The 22,289-nt window shown below is 48.6% G+C and overlaps 1 protein-coding gene across 1 annotated transcript in view; it reads left to right on the top strand.

The window, feature by feature from the left end:
- The window catches only part of DNAH5 (dynein axonemal heavy chain 5), a 4,110,061-nt gene that overhangs the window by 2,878,016 nt on the left and 1,209,756 nt on the right, over positions 1 to 22,289 (top strand). Inside the window, exons 45-46 of the mRNA XM_069219645.1 lie at positions 5,414 to 5,618; positions 19,140 to 19,282. Of these exons, the coding sequence (XP_069075746.1) occupies positions 5,414 to 5,618; positions 19,140 to 19,282 (348 nt within the window). The remainder of the gene's footprint in view (positions 1 to 5,413; positions 5,619 to 19,139; positions 19,283 to 22,289) is intronic.

A 22,289-nucleotide genomic window follows, 5' to 3' on the forward strand; every position in this document is an offset into this window, starting at 1 on the left:
CAGTTAAAGATCTTGCCGAACAATTTGGAAGGATATCAGGGTATCGGATTAATGTAGGGAAAACAGAAACTATGCAGTGGAATATGGAAGTAGGGTCAATAGCAAACAAGCAGGAAATACAGTACCTGGGCATCTTAGTGACCCAAAATTTGAAGGACTTAGTGGAAAGGAACGCACAAAAGTTATTAGTGGAATGTAAAGCTATGCTACAAAAATGGGCATATCTCCCTTTGACGATTCTCAGGAGGATAAATTTAATTAAGATGTTTATTCTTCACAAATGGAATTTTGTGTTTTCAGCTATACCTTTGGCAATGCATAAGGGATACCTGGATAAAATGCAGCAAGCAATAAGTAGTTTTATTTGGAATTCAAAGGGGCCGAGGATATCATGGAAAATATTATGCAGAAGAAGGGAAAAGGGAGGACTGGCTCTACCTGATTTGACATACTATGCGTGGGCTTTCTTGTTTAAAAACTCAAGGATGTTGTTTCTGTCCCCAGACGGTTCAGCAGTGGGCAGAATGTATAAGGCAATGGTTTTATCTGTGAAAGGTGCCTCAAAGTCTTTTCTATTTAAATTCGGCGACCCTAAATTTTAAAAAAAAGTTAAACTAAAAGTACTGCAAGGAATGGCAAGGAGCTGGTATCAGCTGAGACGATGGTTGGGTGTACACTATTACAGCAATCAGGCCCCTACCTGGGATTCCCCGGGCACCCCAGAATGCTGTCAAGATATCCTAGCATTACCACTCAAAAGGGCAGGTGTGGAAAGGTGGGGTGAGCTTGCGCGCGAGAGGGTACTTTACTTTTTTGGGATGATTTGGTAAGAATAACGGATGGATCACCTGTGAAGAGGTTGGCGGTTTGGTATTGAGAAATATTAGAAACTCTTGATGAGAATTTTGTCCTACCAAACAAGCTATGGGGCAAAGCGATGTCAGGCGACAAGATTGGGTCATGGTGGAAGAAGTCGTTTGTGACTCTGTATGAAGTAGTGAAGCCTGCCCCTTTAAGGAAAAACCATCTTTATACTCTACACAGAGCGTATATATCTCCGGCAAAACTTGCCAAGTTTAAGAAGGGGGAGGTGATTAAATGTCCGAAATGTGGCAGGCCAGGAGCAACGGATATACATATGTTCTGGGATTGCCCCGCTATTCGGTTGTTTTGGGAGGAGGTTTTCAGGGCATTATCATCTATGCTAGGCCGGAAAATTAATGTATCACTCCCACTGATTATATTTGGGCAGCTTCAGGATGAGGGTATATGGAGCAGGGTGAATAAAGCTAATCGCACATTTTTGTTTTATGTAATTGTGTTGGGCCGGAATGAAATCTGCAAAAATTGGATGAAGGAGCACCCTCCGAGCTATACAGATTGGTTTAATGCAGTTTTTCGTGCGGCGAATATGGATCTAAATGTGCAGGGCTCTAAGAGAAACGTAGAACTGTGGTCATCATTATTAGAATGGGAGGGTGTAGTTTGAATCTGTTTTCCTGTTAATATCTGCCACTTTGTGACTATGTGAAGTTGGGTTGGTTGTTTTCTCTGTTTAGTCCAATGATTAGCCACCGTTTGATGCTCCTGCAGGTTTGCCTACGCAGACCGGGAGATACAAAGGTGCATCCCTTGACTCGAGTCTCTCTTCTTGGTCAGAGGGTGAGAAGGTTACAGGAACTAAGAGGTGGCTCAGTAAGCGGGGTTGAATGAGGACAAGAAAAAAAAAAAAAAAAAGAAATGCACACTGATGCCAGAGTGCAATTTATTGTAACATACACCCAGAGGGCATCTTAGAGATGCCCCCTGAATACCTACCCGACTTCTAGTGTAGGCTGACCAGTTTCTGCCAGTCTGCCACACACCAGACATGTTGCTGGCCACATGGGGAGAGTGCCTTTGTCACTCTGTGGCCAGGAACAAAGCCTGTACTGGGTGGAGGTGCTTCTCACCTCCCCCTACAGGAACTGTAACACCTGGTGGTGAGCCTCAAAGGCTCACCCCTTTTGTTACAGCGCCCCAGGGCATCCCAGCTAGTGGAGATGCCCACCCCTCCGGCCACTGCCCCCACGTTTTGTGGCAAGGCTGGAGGAGATAATGAGAAAAACAAGTAGGAGTCACCCACCAGTCAGGACAGCCCCTAAGGTGTCCTGAGCTGGGGTGACCCCTGCCTTGAGAAATCCTCCATCTTGAGTTTGGAGGATTTCCCCAATAGAATTAGGGATGTGCCCCCCTCCCCACAGGGAGGAGGCACAAAGAGGGTGTAGCCACCCTCAAGGACAGTAGTCATTGGCTACTGCCCTCCCGGACCTACACACACCCCTAAATTCAGTATTTAGGGGCACCCCAGAACCCAGGAAATCAGATTCCTGCAACCTGAAGAAAGAAGAAGGACTGCTGACCTACAAGCCTGCAGAGAAGGAGGAAGACGACAACTGATTTGGCCCCAGCCCCACCGGCCTGTCTCCAGTTTCGAAAACCTGCTCCAGCAACGCATCCGACAGGGACCAGCAACCTCTGAAGCCTCAGAGAACTGCCCTGGACTAAAGGACCAAGAAACTCCTGTGAACAGCGGCCCTGTTCAAAACCAGCTACTTCTTTGCCACAAAGAAGCAACTTCCAAGGACTTCTCGTTTCCCGCCGGAAGCGTGAGACTCTACACTCTGCACTCAATGCCACCTGTTCGACCTGCAGAAAACCAACACCTCAGGGAGGACTCCCCGGCTACTGCGAGCCCGTGAATAACCATAGACGACCCCCCTGATCCCCCACAGCGACGCCTGCAGAGAGAATCCAGAGGCTTCCCCTGACCATGACTGCCTGTAACAAGGGACCCGACGCCTGGAACCAATACTGCACCTGCAGCCCCCACGACCTGAAGGAACCGAACTTCGACGCAGGAGTGATCCCCAGGCCACCCTCTACCTTGCCCAGGTGGTGGCTGTCCTGAGAAGCCCCCCTGTGCCTGCCTGCACCGTTAGAGTGACCCACGGGTCCTTCCATTGAATGTGTTTTGTGAGCCTACTTGTGTCCCCCCCAGGGCTCTACAAAACACCCCTGGTCTGCCCCCCGAGGACGCGGGTACTTACCTGCTGGCAGACTGGAACCGGAGCACCCCTGTTCTCCGTAGGCACCTATGTGTTTTGGGCATCTCTTTGACCTCTGCACCTGACCAACGCTGAGCTGCTGGTGTGATAATTTTGGGGTTGCCTTGAACCCCCAACGGTGGGCTGCCTATGCCCCAGGACTGAGACTTGTAAGTGTTTTACTTACCTCCCCCAAGAACTGTTGATTTTTGCACTGTGTCCACTTTGAAAATAGCTTATTGCCATTTTTACAAAGACTGTACATGATATTGTTTTCATTCAAAGTTCCTAAAGTATCTAAGTGGAGTACCTTACATTTAAAGTGTTTGATGTAAATCTTGAACCTGTGGTTCTTAAAATAAACTAAGAAAATATATTTTTCAATATAAAAACCTATTGGCCTGGAGTAAGTCTTTGAGTGTGTGTTCCTCATTTATTGCCTGTGCGTGTACAACAAATGCTTAACACTACCCTCTGATAAGCCTACTGCTCGACCACACTACCACAAAAGAAAGCATTCGAATTATCTACTTTTGCCACTATCTTACCTCTAAGGGGAACCCTTGGACTCTGTGCGCACTATTTCTTACTTTGAAATAGTATATACAGAGCCAACTTCCTACATAAACCTAATAGGTATTACATGGCAAGGTAAATCCTTGTTCAAACCTACATAGTTGCGGTATAGTGCAGGTGCCTGTGCTAAAGGTCAGTTGACAGCGTAAGCTTGTTTTACGGTCTCTGGAACAAGGTCAGAGAAAGAAGGCAAAATGACATCTTCCCCATGTGGGAGCTTATAGACGTGTTTGGGTGGCCAGTCTCTCTCAGCCAGCAGGATATCACAGCTAAGTACATCCCAGTATATCACACTAATGGTGCGCTCCATGTCTCCCGCAATTCGGATATTTAAATCATAAACCCTGTCGGGTGGGAGAACACATCAGTCCACAGTCTCGACAGAAATAAAGTCGCTAATTGCTGTCATATCCAGATGATCTTTCAGACTCTGGCGACATATCGTGACCTCTGCCACACTGTCTAGCAGTGTCACTGCCCACGTCTTGCTCTTCAGCAATGTTCTCAAGTGTACTGGCATTTTTAATTGACAGTGCTGCCACCTTCTTTTTTAACTGTTGCTTTTGTTGTGGGGACTTTTCTTCTTTTTTGTCTGAAGATTGTGGTGAGTCTTTCTTCTGTTTCATGTAGTCAGGATGTCGCTATCCGGTGCTTCCTAAAAGGAATGAGAGGGACGTGAACCAGTATGTCTGTCAGGAGCTTTTATATTTTCTCTATTTCTGAGATTATATCTCCTGTCGGAGTTCTCCATGTGTGGAGAATCTGCTCTCTGACTTTGTCTGTCTTTAATTTGTTTTTTGTTTATCCCAGTGCTTCTTAGAACCCTCCTGTGTTTGTTTGGTACTTTCCTTAGGGGTGGTACCATGTACTTCATGCTTTTCTAGCTTGGCTCGCCTCCCAAACTATCCCGTCTAATACTGGTATAGGTGTCAGTAATTATTTTCGGTAGCTGTTTCTCCTGTTCCAGATGTGGAATCTCTTTGAGCCGCTGGTGTGTAGCCAACGCTACCTCGTCCCATTTATTTGCTTCTCCCTTTTATTCTGTTTCTTATGACGATATTACAGCTCTGCAGACAGTACTAAATGGTCCGTTGTTTGCCACTCATTTCATCTACAGTGAGCCACATGCCACATGACCATTTCTATTAGACCAGGCAACCATTATGGAATGCTGTTGTCCTTAATATCTTATTGGTTTACCATTCCAAGACATCATGGGAAGATGGGCATTTGAGGAATGGAAGTGTAAGTATTGTGTGGGTACACACAGAAGATATTGCATTCGATAAAGTAATTTTCACTCTGTAAAGTACATCGTTCAAGTTGCTCCATAAGACGTAGTCTAAAAGGACACAGCCTAGCAGTTCAGGCCGAAATGTTCTTATTGAAGCAGGACCAAAGCTGCTTTGCATACAATTGGTCCATGTCTGAAGTGGCTAAGTGAACTAACAATTGGTGGATTGATATGCTGCGCAGAGTAATTATCTGTGGCTGACATTAACTCAAGAAGTTCACCTACTGCCGTCATATTTTTTCTTTTGTCACAATATGGCCTAGGTGCATTAATAGAAATATGGAAATTAATATGCAAAGTGCTTCATTTTCCTCTCTACTGCATTATACAGCTTCTAAAAAGCAGTTAAGAGTTGTTTCTTTCTGTGGAGACAAGATCTACTAAATTTGTTTACTGTACATTCTCTGTTAATGTTATATTGATGCCCATTACTGAGATGATGTCATTTTCCCTTTAGGAACAGGGTGTGGAAGTTTCTCATGATCATCTGGTGAGGCTCTATGTCTTTGCCATGATGTGGAGTGTGGGGGCTTTACTGGAATTGAACGACAGAAGCAAAATGGAACACTGGCTGCGTACACAGAACATAGTGACCCTGGATCTGCCTCCTATCCCACCAGGAAGTGAAGATACAATGTTTGACTATTATGTGGCACCTGATGGTTCGTATCCTTTATAGAATGAATGCCCATTTCTGGATATTATAGCGTTATCTTATTGGTATTTGTATACTGCAGTGCCACCTCACATGTAATGTTCTTTACAAGCAAAAGTACCATAGTCGTCACTTTAGAGAGACCAGACCCCTGATTGACATTTGACCCATGAATAGCCTTTTGTACAGCAGAACATCTTTGAAGAGAACCACGCAGTGGCCACTACACAGCTTAAACATGGATTTGTTTTCTTTCAGCATTTTAGACTAATCAAATATGTGGCCATGACAAAGGATACCAAAAAGAGGCAAGAACCTTTCGGTACCCCATAAAGCGCCTCTGGCTATCTGCTCAATCAAATGCAGAGCTCTCCTAAAACATGCAACTGTTTCAGTTCGCAAAAAAAAGGATGCAATTCATACTTTGACCAGCTCTGACAGCCTTAAGACTCTTCTAGTATGTTTGCTTATAGCTGGATTGTCACGGCTGTTAAAGGTTCTATACCAGTCAAGCAATTTTAAAATAACTACCTCAACCTGATCTAATGCCTTCAAGCTAATACTCTCTAGCCTCTGTGACTCTTCCTGGCCTTAAATATGATGGTCAATCTGGTTGATACATCCTCCAGAATTTAACAGTGTTTCATGTACTTCAGACATCTATATAATGTGGATGTCCAAAAATAAGGAAAAGGTTGCCATTCCAGAACAGTTTTCTTCTATTACCACCCAACAGACTCTTCTACACAGTTCGAATTGTTCACCCATTATTTCTTGGCCTAGCATCTTAGTAAAAGAAAATCTGGTGTGGTTCTACTGAACATTAAATTGAGAGGTAAAGAGTATGTGGGTGCAGTTGTGCATGCATTCCCTATATAAGAATGCCAAGAATACGTTGCATACCCTAATGCCTAAAACATAATCCAAAGCTGTATTGTGAGTAGTTCATTGATGTTTATTGATGTCTTAAAAAAGTAATTCTTCCTTCCATTCACAAGAAATGTACTGTATTATCTGTTTTGTTAAATTTACTAGTGCTGTCAACGTACACTTAATTTTTAAGAATTCATTGTCTTTGTTTCCAGTAGGTTTCTGTATCCTTTGAGTTTGTTAAATTTGTTGAATGGTTCAAATACATTCACAACATTGAATTGTTACCTTAGGAATGCTAACAATTTACATAAATGTCATAGTTCACATTTTAATTGATTCATGCATGGATGTATGGAGTACGTGTTGCACATGAAGTGCATAGTGTAAAGAATCCAGAGATTTGTTTGATGAGTTTGGAAGCATATTCTATATCCTCAAACGCTTTGTGGAGCATTGCTGTGTGTCTGCACTTGTATGTAAACAAACATGACCTTGCAAACAAATTATGGCGATAAGGAACTATTAAATTAATTTACCTGTTATCACGTGTGTAGGGAAGCAAACGTTTTGGCTTGGTTAGCGCCCACCTTTTGCGTGGTATCTGATGTAATTTTGACTGAAAGTGCACTGGGTTCCTGCTAACCAGGTTCATGGTGCCAGATCTCTTTCCCCAAAACTGCACAGTTGTTTCTCCAATTGGCAAAACCTTTAGCACTCACTGTAAATCCCTAGTAAATGGTACCCCTGGTACCTAGGACCTGGGGTATTAAGGAGGGTCCCAAAGGGCTGCAGCACAAATTGTGCCAGCCTAAGGGACATTGCAGACCAAGGTAAAACACATGACACATAGCCTGTGTGCCCTGTCTCCTAACACTGCATGCAATATATGTAAGTCACTCCTTTGGCCTTACAGCCATAAGGCAGGGTGCATTTTATTACATGTGAGGGCATATCTGCACTGCACAAGTGGATATGCCCCTGCTATGTTTTTGTCGATTCTCAGACATAGTAAGTGACCAGAAAAGCCATTTTAAATACATGTGCTGGACACAGATCACTACGAGTTCCCCAAGTACATGGTAGCGTCACTGAAGATAGAGATGTTTGATATCAAACATCTTGTATTGGTGAACCCACACTGATGCCAGTGTCAAATGTACAATACATGTAACCAGAGGGCAATTTAGAGGTGCCCCCTGAAAACCTATTAGCTACTAGGGTGTTAACTGACTGGTCCTTAACAGTTAAGCCACCTGAGCCACGTTTCTGACAAGCACTCTCGGGGTCCAGAGATAAAGCCTTCACTGGAGGGGGGTGTTGACACCTCCTCCAGGCAGGATGGACATTTCAGGGCGGGAAGCTTCAAAGGCCTAGCTGCCTTTACAATGGTACACAAGACCCTCCAAATGGCAGAGATGATCAACCCCCCTCTCCTGCCCACACTCTTTTGGCAGCAAGACAGGTGGGAAAATTAATCAGATTAGGAGGCATGTCCACTTCATGCCAGTCCCACCCCTAGGGTGGACGAGTTGAAGAGGACACACCTTTTTAAATGATTCCATCTTGGTTTGGAAGGAATTAGGCCACTAGGTTCAAGGGTTATGCCCACTTTGCAACGGAGGGAGTCATAGAAAAGTTGTAGTCACCCTAAAGGTGGGCAACCCATTGGCTGCCACCTGGCACGTCTTTTAATACCCCTAAATTTAGTATTTAGGTGGCACCCCTGAACCCCAGAACTCAGATCCTGATGACCTCAGATGACGCAGGACAAAGAGGAGTTGCACCTGCAGAAGAGGAGAAGAAAAGCAGCTGACTTGGTATCAACACCATGGGTCTGTCTGCAACCCTCAAAGGACTCTGCACCAAAAGACGGTTCGTCCTGCAGCTGAACCTCCAGAAACCTGGGAGGACTTCCTGCCTTCAAAAAAGACTCAAGTCTCCTGTGAGCAGCAGATCTGCTCCCAAACCATCTCCAAAGAAAGGACTCTGCAACCTCCGGAACTGCAAAGACCCAGCACCTGAAGTCACCACTACACCTGTCATCACCAACCCGAGTGTGAGTGGATCTTTAGTGCCAACCAGGTTCCCCAGCTCTCCAGAGTCCAAGTCAATCGTGGGCTCACTCCTCCTGGACTCCCTGAAGTTGCCTGCAGCCCTTCAAGCAACCTCTGTGCTGAGAGAAACCTGACACCTAGAGCAACCACAGCCTGAGTTGAAGTGGACCCCTTGGTGTCAACAATGTCCCCCAGCTCTCATGAACTCAAGTCCACTGTGGTTTCACCCCTCCTGGACTCCATGACAATGCCTGCAGCCTCAGACCACAGGACTCCACAACCGTGAGAGCTCCTGGAGAAGGAAACTAGATGCCAAAGGACAGCCTTGCAACCATCGCCCCTAGGGTTTGGAGAAGAGTACTGTAGGAAGTTGGCTCTGTGTATACTATTTCAAAGTAAGAAATAGTGTACACAGAGTCCAAGGGTTCCCCTTAGAGGTAAGATAGTGGCAAAAGTAGATAATTCTAATGCTCTATTTTGTGGTAGTGTGGTCGAGCAGTAGGCTTATCAGATGATAGTGTTAAGCATTTGTTGTACACACACAGCCAATAAATGAGGAACACCCACTCAAATACTTACTCCAGGCCAATAGGTTTTTATATTGAAAAATATATTTTCTTAGTTTATTTTAAGAGCCACAGTTTCAAGATTTACAGTTAATATTTTAAATGTAAGGTACTTCACTTAGATACTTTAGGAACTTTGAATGAAAACAATATCATGTACAGTCTTTGTAAAAATGGCAATAAGCTCTTTTCAAAGTGGACACAGTGCAAAAATCAACGGTTTCTGGAGGAGGTAAGTAAAGGTTATATTAGTAAGTAAGTAAAACACTTACAAGTCTCAGTTCTGGGGCATAGGCAGCCCACCGTTGGGGGTTCAAGGCAACCCCCAAGTTATCACACCAGCAGCTCAGGGCCGGTCAGGTGCAGAGGTCAAAGAGGTGCCCGAAACACATAGGCGCCTATGGAGAACAGGGGTGCTCCGGTTCCAGTCTGCCAGCAGGTAAGTACCTGCGTCCTCGGGGTGCAGACCAGGGGGGTTTTGTAGAGCACTGGGGGGGACACTCGTAGGCACAGGGGCGGCCGGGTGCAGTGTGCAAAGCAGGCGTCGGGTTTTGTATAGGTTTCAATGGAAGGACCCGGGGTTACTCTAGCGGTGCAGACAGGGGGGCTTCTCATGACAGCCACCACCTGGGATAGACAGAGGGTCGCCTGGGGGTCACTCCTGCGTCAAAGTTCGATTCCTTAAGGCCCTGGGGGCTACGGGTGCAGTGTTGGTTCCAGGCCTCGGGTCCCTTGTTACAGGCAGTCGTGGTCAGGGGGACCCTCTGTATTCTCTCTGCAGGCGTCGCTGTTGGGGCTCAGGGGGGTCGTCTCTGGTTACTCACAGGCTTGCAGTCGCCAGGAGTTCTCCCTGAGGTGTTGGTTTTCTGCAGGTCGAGCCAGGGGCGTCGGGTGCAGAGTGTAGAGTCTCACGCTTCCGGCGGGAAACGTGAAGTCCTCAGAAGTTGCTTCTTTGTTGCAAAGAAGTCGCTGGTTTTGAACAGGGCCACTGTTCACGGGAGGTTCTTGGTCATGTAGTCCAGGGCAGTCCTCTGAGGCTTCAGAGGTCGCTGGTCCCTGTCGGATGCGTCGCTGGAGCAGGTTTTCGAAGTTGGAGACAGGCCGGTGGGGCTGGAGCCAAATCAGTTGTCGTCTTCCTCCTTCTCTGCAGGCTTGTAGGTCAGCAGTCCTTCTTCTTTCTTCAGGTTGCAGGAATCTGATTTCCTGGGATCTGCGGAGCCCCTAAATACTGAATTAAGGGGTGTGTTTAGGTCTTGGAGGGCAGTAGCCAATGGCTACTGTCCTTGAGGGTGGCTACACCCTCTTTGTGCCTCTTCCCTGTGGGGAGGGGGTCACATCCCTAATCCTATTGGGGGAATCCTCCAAACTCAAGATGGAGGATTTCTCAAGGCAGGGGTCACCTCAGCTCAGGACACCTTAGGGGCTGTCCTGACTGGTGGGTGACTCCTCCTTGTTTTTCTCATTATCTCCTCCAGCCTTGCCGCCAAAAGTGGGGGCAGTGGCCGGAGGGGCGGGCATCTCCACTAGCTGGGATGCCCTGGAGCGTGGTAACAAAAGGGGTGAGCCTTTGAGGCTCACTGCCAGGTGTTACAGTTCATGCAGGGGGAGGTGAGAAGCACCTCCACCCAGTACAGGCTTTGTTCCTGGCCACCGAGTGACAAAGGCACATTCCCCATGTGGCCAGCAACATCTCAGGTGTGTGGCAGGCTGGCAGAAACTGGTCAGCCTACATTAGAAGTCAGGTAGGTATTCACGGGGCATCTCTGAGATGCCCTCTAGGTGTATGTTACAATAAATTGCACACTGGCATCAGTGTGCATTTATTGTGCTGAGAAGTTTGATAGCAAACTTCCCAGTTTTCAGTGTAGCCATTATGGAACTGTGGAGTTCGTGTTTGACAAACTCCGACACAATATACTCTGATGGCTACCCTGCACTTACATTGTCTAAGGTTTTGCTTAGACACTGTAGGGGCATAGTGCTCATGCACATATGCCCTCACCTGTGGTATAGTGCACCCTGCCTTAGGGCTGTAAGGCCTGCTAGAGGGGTGACTTACCTATGCCACAGGCAGTGTGAGGTTGGCATGGCACTCTGAGGGGAGTGCCATCTCGACTTAGTCATTTTCTCCCCACCAGCACACACAAGCTGTGAGGCAGTGTGCATGTGCTGAGTGAGGGGTCTCCAGGGTGGCATAAGACATGCTCCAGTCCTTAGAGACCTTCCTTGGCATCAGGGCCCTTGGTACCAGGGGTACAAGTTAAAAGGGACTTACCTGAGTGCCACGGTTGTGCCAATTGTGGAGACAAAGGTACAGTTTAGGGAAAGAACACTGGTGCTAGGGCCTGGTTAGCAGGGTCCCAGCACACTTTCAATCAAAACTTAGCATCAGCAAAGGCAAAATGTTAGGGGGTAACCATGCCAAGGAGGCATTTCCTCACAAGAACCAAAGGTGCACCTATGTGCCCGAGCATGCCACTTTTCTGACCTATTTGTTGGTTGTCCCCGACTGGACCCCCAGCCAGAGCCTGCAGCCTAAATCCACAGAGGTCAGTCCCCATTGAAATACATTGGTCAGCCGATGCCATACTACATCTCTGCATCCGGCCACCCAAGTGGTGTCTGGCATGACCTGTTGGTGTGGTCCTGACCCTTGGCCAGTACTTACCTTAAGTCTACAAGATTGGTCCCGTGACTCATTGCAAAGTGCTTGTTTGCTGAATGTGTTTTCCCTTCATAGGTTAACATTGAAGAACTCTGAAATTGCACTGTCAATTTTTGCAACTGAAAACAATTTATGCTTAAAATCTTATTTACCTTATAACAAAGTTCTTGGGTTTAATAGATATATAAAAAGAAATGTTATATATTCTTTGAGTGTGTGTCTCATTTATTGCATCTGTGACTGCAATAAATGTTTAGCACTAGCCTCTGATAAACCTAACTCCTCACCCACAGTAACACAAAATAGAGTATTAGTCCTATCTGCTTTTGCCTCTGTAAATCAATTGGCGAGCCACTGGACTCTGCATGGTGTATTTCTTTTTAATTTTTATGGATCAAATCTGTTTATTGTTATTTTCAATTTTCAGTTATAATCATCACAAATGCAGCGCATTTAAATAATACAATTGCTGTAATATGCGACATGCCCCATATATAGTGACAAAAACCTGAACACAACTTTAACATTGGTTTCCCCGCAACTGGCACGTCATACAGCAATCAATCGCTCCCAGGCCTTGTTCCAATATGATCTTGGCCCTCCGTATAAGCCTCCACTGCACACTCACTCCCATTCACTCAATTCAACTCCAGCACCCTCAAGTAGGCCGGGCATGTCAATTCTGTGAACTCCGCGGACAGTATTTGTAAGAATGGTTGCCAGAGTTCCTTAAAGTCACCACTGCGCTGCTGTGAAGTCAAGGTGAGCTTTTCCATAGCGAGGATAAACCACAGCTTATGAAGCCATGATGTTACTGTCGGGATCCTGTCCGTCCCCCACATGGCTAATAGCAGCTGTAGTGCCGCATTTAAAGCCAAGGCCATCTGCCGTCCTTTCAATGATCTCAGGGGGAAAGTAAGTGGATTAGGCAAGCCCAGCAAAGTGTACGCAGGAAATCTGGGGATCTGAGTATCAAACGCTGCGTCAATAATGTCTAAGATATTCTCCCAGAACCGATGAAGCTTAGGGCAATGCCATAGTAAGTGCACAAGCGACCCTTCACCCCCACACCCCCTCCAACAAAGGCTGGACTTAGTGGGATCCTAAGCATGAATCCGTGCTGGGGTGTAGTACCAATAGGAGGCCACTTTATAGGCTGTCTCTGTACCTGCTGCATTGTAAGCCGTGTGCCGTGTCCTGTAAAAGATGCCCTCCCACTCCTCATCAGAGAGCTCCCTCTCCAGTTCCCTCTACCACCTCTGCTGACCCTTAGTCTTAGGCGAGCAAGCCTCCCAGTAAGAGACCATAAAGCTCCGAAATCACCCGCTTTTTGTCCTTTTTCACTACAATCCATTTTTCAAACGGTGTTAACGGCCTATCTATTAATGCTCTATTGGCTGGCAACATGGCCCAGTGTCGTATTTGATAATACATTATCCTGTCTGCCTCGGTCAAGCCATATGTCTCCCTCATCTGATCAAAGGGGATCACCCCCTGCTCGTCAAACAGGTATCCTACCCTTTTGCAGCCCCCTTCATACCAACGGCGCAGTGCCTCCAGTTGCAGGCCCGGACCAAAATCAGGGTTCGCACCCAGGGGGGGTCATTGGGGACGGGAATGTCGTCAAGCCCAGTCTGCAGGCCACTGCATCCCACACCTTCATCGACACTTCCGTGACCGGGGATGTGTACAAGCCCCGTGCTCTGTGACAGCGCCGGAGCCAGGGCTCCTTCCATATATGGGAGCCCGCCACTGCTTGGCCCATGAAGCACCAGTGTTTCTCGGAAGACGGGCAATTCCATTCTAATAGAAAATGCAATTGTGCTGCCTGAAAGTATCGTAGAAGGCAGGGGACCGCCAATCCTCCCTCCTGCTTAGGGCGATACAACACCCGACGTGGTAGCCGCGTCGCCTTTCCCTCCCAAATGAATCTTAGAACCGCTGTTTGAAGGGTTGCTATAGTTTGTGGCGGGGGCGCCACCGGAAGTGCCTGGAACACGTACAGTACGCGTGGTAGAATGGTCATCTTCACCGCCGCCACCCTACCCAACCAAGACAATTTAAGTCTCCCCCAGGTCTCTAGGTCGCGCTGCACCTCCTGAGTCAGTTTCGTGTAATTCAACATCGCCGTACGAGCAACAGTGGACCCTAACTCAACCCCCAGGTACGGGAATTTTGAGGAAGACCATATAAAGTGGAATCGGGCCTTCAGATCTCTTTCATGCTCGGCACTAATAAACCTGCTCATGGCCTGCGACTTTAGCATAATAATCCGGAATCCCCAGACCCATCCAAATTCCTCTAGTATCCCCATTAGTACAGGCAGTGAGGTTGTGGGTTCCGCCAGGGTAAGGATCACATCATCCGCGTACAATAAAATGATGTTCTCATCTCCCCCAGACTTCACGCCCGTGATCTGAGGGTCGTCACGAAGCCGCTGCGCCATAGGTTCCATATAGAGCGCAAACAAGAGGGGCGAAAGAAGGCACCCCTGCCGGGTCCCTCTTTGAATTGAGAATGGCAACGAGAGCGTCCCGTTGACCCGGACCGCCGCCCGAGGCGCCTGATAAATACAGCGGATCCATGCCATAAAACCCGGGCCCAGCCCAAAGCGCTCAAGAACCCTGAACAGGTATGGCCAATGAACCCTAGCAAACGCCTTTTCGGCATCGATAGAAAGGAAGAGCGTCTCCCTGCGTAAGCGATCAGTTTTATCCAATAGATGAAGCAAACGCTTGGTATTATCACTACACTGCAGTATAAATCCTGCTTGGTCGGGATCCACAAGGCCCGGCATGTAATAGTTGAGACGGTGTGCCAGTATGCCAGTGAACAGTTTGGCATCAATATTCAAGAGGGAGATCGGCCTGTATGAGGCGCACTCCTCGGGATCTTTCCCCGGCTTCGGAATAACCACGATAGTGGCATCCAACATGCTGGCCGTGAGAGCCCCCGTCTGTCGAAAGGAATTGAAGAGTCGCACTAATATAGGTACAAGTTCCATGCAGAAGGTCCTATAAAAAAGTGCGGAAAAACCATCGGGCCAGGTGACTTCCCGACCTGCAAGCGTGCAATTGCTGGTATGACCTCTTCCGCCCTTATAGGTTGATCTAACGAAGTTGTCTCTCTCTCGGTCAAGGAAGCAGTTGCTATACCCTCTAGGAAGGCCTCCGGAGTTGCATTGCCGGGCTCCTCAGCCCCATATAGTCCCCAATAGAATTCTGCAAACGCCTCCGCAATTTGGACGCTCGTGCGCGCTTCCGCTCCCAAGGGAGAGCAAACCATTTTTATCATTGAGGCCGCGCGCTGCGCTCGCAACCGATGTGCCAATAGCTTCCTACATCTATTACTTCCTATATAATACTTATGCTTAAGGCGCACTACCGCGTACTCTGCCCTGTCCCAGTCCAACCTCCTCAGCTGCTTCCTTACTTTCTCAAGCTCTCGCCACACTCTCGGTGCCCCGGTATGCTTATGTGAACGCTCCAATACCATCACTCTCTGTTCTAGATCCTCTCTAAGCAGTCTCCTTGCTTTATTGTCCCTAGCGGACAGCGACATCACCTCACCCCTCACTACAGCCTTCAGTGCCTCCCACAGCGTCGCCAGGCAAGTGGTCCCATCATCATTAAGGCTAAGGTAGTCTATTATTGCACTACGAATCGCCTCTACTGTTGCACCATTCTGAAGCATTGAGTCCCTAAAATCGCCACCCCGATGTGCCCACGCGCTCCATACTCATGACAACCTCAACTGTAACCGGGGCGTGGTCCGACAGTGCTCGGGGCTCAATCACTGACTCCCTAACCCGGGGGAGAAACTCTTGCGAGGCCAAGAAAAGGTCAAGCCTAGCATATGTCTTAGTCGCTGCAGAGTAAAAGGAATAGTCCCTTAACATGGGGTGCGCCCTCCTCCACACATCCTCCAGGCCACACTCACTCAGCCACTGGCGACCCGCCACTGTCATTGACCGGTGGCCTGAACGATCCAAATCACCATCCATCACCAGGTTAAAATCGCCCCCCACCAGGATGGCACCGGAGATTGTAGCAGCGGGGTCAAAGCCTGTTTTAGGAAGACTTCCTGCTGGGAATTAGGCACATATAAAGAGGCAATAGTGAAGGGAAAACCCCCAGTCTCATTCTCATGGCTAGAAGCCTACCTTGCACCTCATGCAGTTTTGTCACCACTTCCCCAGGGAATGAGAGCGCTAATAGTATCGCAACCCCTGCATGTTTCGATGATGCCGAAGACCAGAACTGCCTGGGTAACCACTTGGAGCGCATACGATAAATGTATTTCGGGATGAGATATGTCTCCTGCAGCAGGCATATGTGACTCCCCGACCTCTCTAAGGCGGACAGAATGGCTAGACGCTTCGTAGGATTATTGAGCCCACGGACATTCAAGCTTATACATTTAATGATCATACTCTAAAATGGGGGAAGTATGCAAGAAGAAAGAGACCTCACAGGGAGAACACCTCCATGCCAGATTGTCCACCAGCTCAAACGCCAAGGCCTGAGAATATCTCCACACAAAAGCCAGCATCGCAGGGAAACCCAACAATATTCAACCAATGCGCACAACAGGTGCTCACAACCAGGAAGTTCTCGCACATCCATCTTCACGAGGAAAAGTCTCCACAGGGCAGTGGATCCATCCATGTTTGGTGAACCAGGTCCTTCACCCCGCCGCCCCGACCCTCTTCAGTGGCCGGTATGCCGTTAGCATCAAGGCCATCCGCAATTCGGGCCTCCCCTGCTCCCCCTCCTCTAGGCTGAAGTTCCGGCGGCCACGTTTTTCAGAACGGATTCCCTCTCCGACCTCAGCTCCGTGGCCGTAGGGCGCTGCAGTTTCCTTCTTTTCTCCTTCCGCCGCCAACGTGGAGGGCCCCCAACAGGCAAGGCCGCCCTCTCGCTCGCATCCTGGCAGATCTCCTCCAAGCCCAGGATCCGTTTTGCTTCCGAAACGGATCTCACCTGCCGGAGCTGTTCCTCCCAACGGAAGACCAAGCGGAACGGATGGCCCCAGGAGTAAAACACATCGTGCGCCCGCAAGTGCTCCGTGATAGGTCTGAATTCTCTCCGCCTCTGCAAGGTCCGCACAGAGAGGTCATGGAATAATTGAAGCTCATGTCCTCTAAAAAGTACCTGCTGAAGATTGCGAGCCCGCTGTAGGATCTTTTCTTTAAGGACAAAATTGTGGAGACAGGCTAGGATATCCGGGGGACGGTCTCCAGTGCTACCAGCGCGGCTCACACGGTGAACTCTATCCAGGACTACCTTCTGAGTCTCCTCCGGGCTCAGCAGAGAGCGAAACAGGCCCATCACATAGTCCCCAACGTCCTCCTTTTCGGGCCCCCACCGGAGCCCCTCTGATGCGGATATTTTGTCTCCTCTAACGATTTTCCAAATCCTCGACCTCTATCTGGAGGAGGTCCTGCTGCTCTCGGAGGCGGACGACCTCCTGCTGTAGGCCCGCCACCTCTTCATGAGGAATCTCACTATCCCCCAGCCACCCCACTCGCTCTCCCAGGGAGGTAATCTCTCCTCGCAGCTCCTTCACCTCCTGGGAAATGTCCCTACGCAGCTCCTGGATATCGCTCCGAAGCGAATCAAACAGGGAGGTCAAGAAGCCCTTCGTGACCGGGGAGCCCTCATCCGGATCCATCTCCATCCGACCCTCCAAGGGTCTCGTCGCCGGTGAATCCTCAGCCATGCCACCCGATGTCAACATTTCTCTCACTGAGCGTTCTCGCTTAGATTTGGACGCTGCCATGGCACACAGACACGGTCTCGATTCGCCGAATCACCCCCACAAGTCTCTCCAGAAGCTCCGCCTAGGACTAAGGCCCAGATGTAGCAAAAGAACATTTTGCAAATTGCAAATTGCGAGTCATACCGACTCGCAATTTGCAACTCGCAAAACTGTCTGCAGAAAGGTGTCTCAGACATCTTCTGCGACTTGCTATGGGGTCGCAAAGACCCACCTCATGAATATTAATGAGGTGGGTCGCAAATTGCGACCCCATAGCGAGTCCCTGCACTCACAGGGATGGAGGCCTGCTGGAGACAGCAGATCTCCATGTCTGTGACTGCTTTTTTAATAAAGCAGTTTTTTTTTTTTTTTTAATTGCAGCCTGTTTTCCTTAAAGGAAAACGAGTTGCAATTCAAAAAAATAATGAAACCATTTGGTTTCATTTTTTCAGGGTAGGCAGTGGTCCATTGGACCACTGCCTGCTCTGAAAAAATATTTTCAGCGACATTCACAAAGGGGAAGGGGTCCCATGGGGACCCCTTCCCGTTTGCGAATGAGTTACCACCCACTTCAAGTGGGTGTTAACTGCAAATTGCTTTGTGACCGCTTTCGCGGTCACAAAGCAATTCTGCATCGTGGTGCGAGTCGCAATTAGGAAGGGAACACCCCTTCCTATTTGCGAGTCGGATTCACATTTTGCGAGTCGGTACCGACTCGCAAAATGTGAATCAGCATCCGGATGGCCGTTTTGCATGTCGCAAACTGCATTTTTCACAGTTTGCGACATGCAAACCGGTTCCTACATCTGGCCCTAAGTCACCAGGTATCACCTTGTCAAAGATTGCGCCTGGTCTTAGCACTTTGTAGCCTCCTCTTACGACTCTTCGCCTTATATAGCCTCTGCAGCCTCATGCGGGGGCCGGCACTTACTTGTCCTCCTTGCGGGTGAGTATGGTAACCTCGGGGCAAAGCGATGGCCCCTCCTGTCCTTGCCCGCACCTCCAGGCCTCTTCGCCGTCCTGGAGAGTCCCGCTGGGGAGGGGGGAGCTGCCTTCCAGCCCCCGACCAGATCCTGTCGACGGGGCGCCCTCCGTGCACAGGTCACCTGCCAGTCCTGGGGGTCTAGGACCCCACGGCAGTCCCGCCGCTCGCGGGGCCCAATGCGCACCTTCTGGGGCTCTAGCCCCCACGGCACAGGGCCCAGGAAGCTGCAGAGGAAAGGCCCGCCTTGCGGCCCAGACCGCTCCGCGGCCCCGATCACGTTTTGGGCCGGCCGCTCCTCTCCCTCTGGGAGCAGCGCCACGCGCCCCTCAGCCTCCTCTGGGCGGCCACCGGCCCACGGTAGCGACCGTCGTTACGGGGGGCCTAAGGGTGTCCCCCTGCCGGGCCAGTCAGCGGTGTTCCGGGCCGGGGCGGCGGAGCTCGGACAGGCACGTCCTAGCACGCCGCCATCTTGGCCACGCTCCCCTCTTTTTAATTTTCAATGAACTATATGTTGAGCCAGCTTCCTACAATGAGATTTTATGTAATTTTGCAAATCCACTGTTTTTTCGATGCTAGCAAAACCTAAAATAAAATTGTACTTATTGTGTAAATGTAAACCTTACAGGCAAATGGATGCATTGGAGCACACGCGTGGAAGAGTATGTATATCCCACTGAGAGTACTCCAGAATACGGATCTATCCTAATTCCAAATGTTGACAATGTCCGAACAGACTTCCTTATCCAAACTATTTCTAAGCAAGGAAAGGTATGTATCCATTTCTTCTTGATAATGTTAGACTAACTGGCTTCATCTTAATCAAAATGTCAATAGCTTACAAACAGTTAATCAGGGACAATTTGTAGATTATTTGTTACTTCACATGCCCATAAAAGATCTAAACTTATCTCTTTCAAACTAGAAACATACTTTTTGGAACTGACAGCAAACCAGTATACTTTCGTTATATTACTAATTTATACTAGATTTAGCAAAGCCATATAACTGTATACCTACTTTGTCAGTCACTATAACAGCTTTAACCATGCAAGATGCTTAGAACATCAATTGAATTCAGCAGTCATAACAGCATATAATCATTCATATACATTGCCCACACAATTCCATAATTTACCATAGATTCCTAGCTAAGAGTGTAATGATTTTCTCTCCCTGTATGAAAAAAGTTCATTGAAGAAGGATGTGTTGCATAGACTTAGGGCCTGATTTATATCTTGACGGTCTCACCTGCAAGTCGCATCAGCGGCAGACCCAAGAAGACCACACACACACATCCTTTTGAAACATATGTCCTTCTTCGTCCCCCTGCATGACACAAAATTCCACATACACACCTATATCAATTGCCATTTCACCACAATAGAACATGGGCATGCCACAAACACACATTGATGAACATCCATGACACAACATACACACAAAATTAACACTGCACCCATACACAACAGCCAGCACAGCACACTCATCTACACACATAAGTACACTTATCGCAACAACAGCCTCCACACAACATAACTCACCTGAATGTTGCACACAGCAACAGAACACACAACATACACAACATCAGACTCATATGCAAGTGGCACATATCTTGACACAACCACATCACCCCTCCAGCTCCATCCATCTCACACAGCCAATTGCATTGCAAGCACAAACATACACATACTGTCTCACACACACAACTCACAGTACAATATGACAGGAAGAAGTCTCTAGGCAATGTGCACACATTGACACAGTTGACGTGTGTGATTGTACCATGATCGTGGTGGCAGCATTCATTTGGCAATTCATACTGGCACCATAATGACAGTTGTGTATGTGTGTGATATGTGTTGTGTAGAAGTGTGTCTTCACCTGAGTCTGATCCACTTGTGTCCCCGACATATGCATGGCACAGTAACGTAAAAAAATTACTGTGATATGTATATGTAAGGAAATGCCTCCGTGGCATGGTTACCCCCTAACCTTTTGCCTTTGCTGATGCTAAGTTATGATTTGAAAGTGTGCTGGGACCCTGCTAACCAGGCCCCTGCACTAGTGTTCTTTCCCTAATACTGTACCTTTGTCTCCACAATTGGCACAACTCTGGCACTCAGGTAACTCCCTTGTAACTGGTACCCCTGGTACCAAGGGCCCTGTTGCCAGGAAAGGTCTCTAAGGGCTGCAGCATGTCTTATGCCACCCTGGGGACCCCTCACTTAGCACATGCACACTGCCTCTCAGCTTTTGTGTGCTGGTGGGGAGAAAATTATTAAGTCGACATGGCACTCCCCTCAGAGTGCCACACCAACCTCACACTGCCTGTGGCATATGTAAGTCACCCATCTAGCAGGCCTTACAGCCCTAAGGCAGGGTGCGCTATACCACAGGTGAGGGCATATGTGCATGAGCACTATGCCCCTACAGTGTCTAAGCAAAACCTTAGACATTGTAAGTGCAGGGTAGCCATAAGAGTATATGGTCTGGGAGTTTGTCAAGCACAAACTCCACAGTTCCATAATGGCTACACTGAAAACTGGGAAGTTTGGTATCAAACTTCTCAGCACAGTAAATGCACACTGATGCCAGTGTGCAATTTGTTGTAACACACACCAACAGGGCATCTTAGAGATGCCCCCTAAATAGCTACCCGACTTCTAGTGTAGGCTGACCAGTTTCTGCCAGCCTGCCGCACACCAGACATGCTGCTGGCCACATGAGGGGAGTGCCTTTGTCACTCTGTGGCCAGGAACAAAGCCTGTACTGGGTGGAGGTGCTTCTCACCTCCCCCTGCAGGAACTGTGACACCTGGCGGTGAGCCTCAAAAGATCACCACTTTTGTTACAGCGCCCCAGGGCATCCCAGCTAGTGGAGATGCCCACCCCTCTGGCCACTGCTCCCACTTTTGGCGGCAAGTCTGGAGGAGATAATGAGAAAAACAAGGAGGAGTCACCCACCAGTCAGGACAGCCCCTAAGGTGTCCTGAGCTGAGGTGACCCCTGCCTTGAGAAATCCTCCATCTTGAGTTTGGAGGATTCCCCCAATAGGATTAGGGATGTGTCCCCCTCCCCACAGGGAGGAGACACAAAGAGGGTGTAGCCACCCTCAAGGACAGTAGCCATTGGCTACTGCTCTCCCAGACCTAAACACACTGCTAAATCCAGTATGTATGGGCTCCCCAGATCCCAGGAAATCAGATTCCTGCAACCTGAAGAAACAAGAAGGACTGCTGACCTACAAGCTTGCAGAGAAGGAGGAAGGCGACAACTGCTTTGGCTCCAGCCCTACCGGCCTGTCTCCAACTTCGAAAACCTGCTCCAGCGACACATCCAACAGGGACCAGCGACCTCTGAAGCCTCAGAGGACTGCCCTGGACTAAAGGACCAAGAAACTCCCATGAACAGCGGACCTGTTCAACACCAGCTACTTCTTTGCAACAAAGAAGCAACTTTCAAAGACTGCACGTTTCCCGCCAGAAGCGTGAGACTTCACACTCAGCACCCGACGCCCCCGGCTCAAGATCCAGAGAACAAACACCTCAGGGAGGACTCCCCGGCAACTGCGATCCCGTGAGTAACAAGAGACGACCCCCCTGAGCCCCCACAGCGACGCCTGCAGAGAAAATCCAGAGGCTCCCCCTGACTGCGACTGCCTGTAACAAGGGACCCGAGGCCTGGAACCAACACTGCACCCGCAGCCCCCAGAACCTGAAGGAACCTAACTTCGACGCAGGAGTGACTCCCAGGCGACCCTCTGTCTTGCCCAGGTG

This window comes from Pleurodeles waltl, chromosome 2_2, assembly GCF_031143425.1.
Source record: "Pleurodeles waltl isolate 20211129_DDA chromosome 2_2, aPleWal1.hap1.20221129, whole genome shotgun sequence".
NCBI lineage: Eukaryota > Metazoa > Chordata > Amphibia > Caudata > Salamandridae > Pleurodeles > Pleurodeles waltl.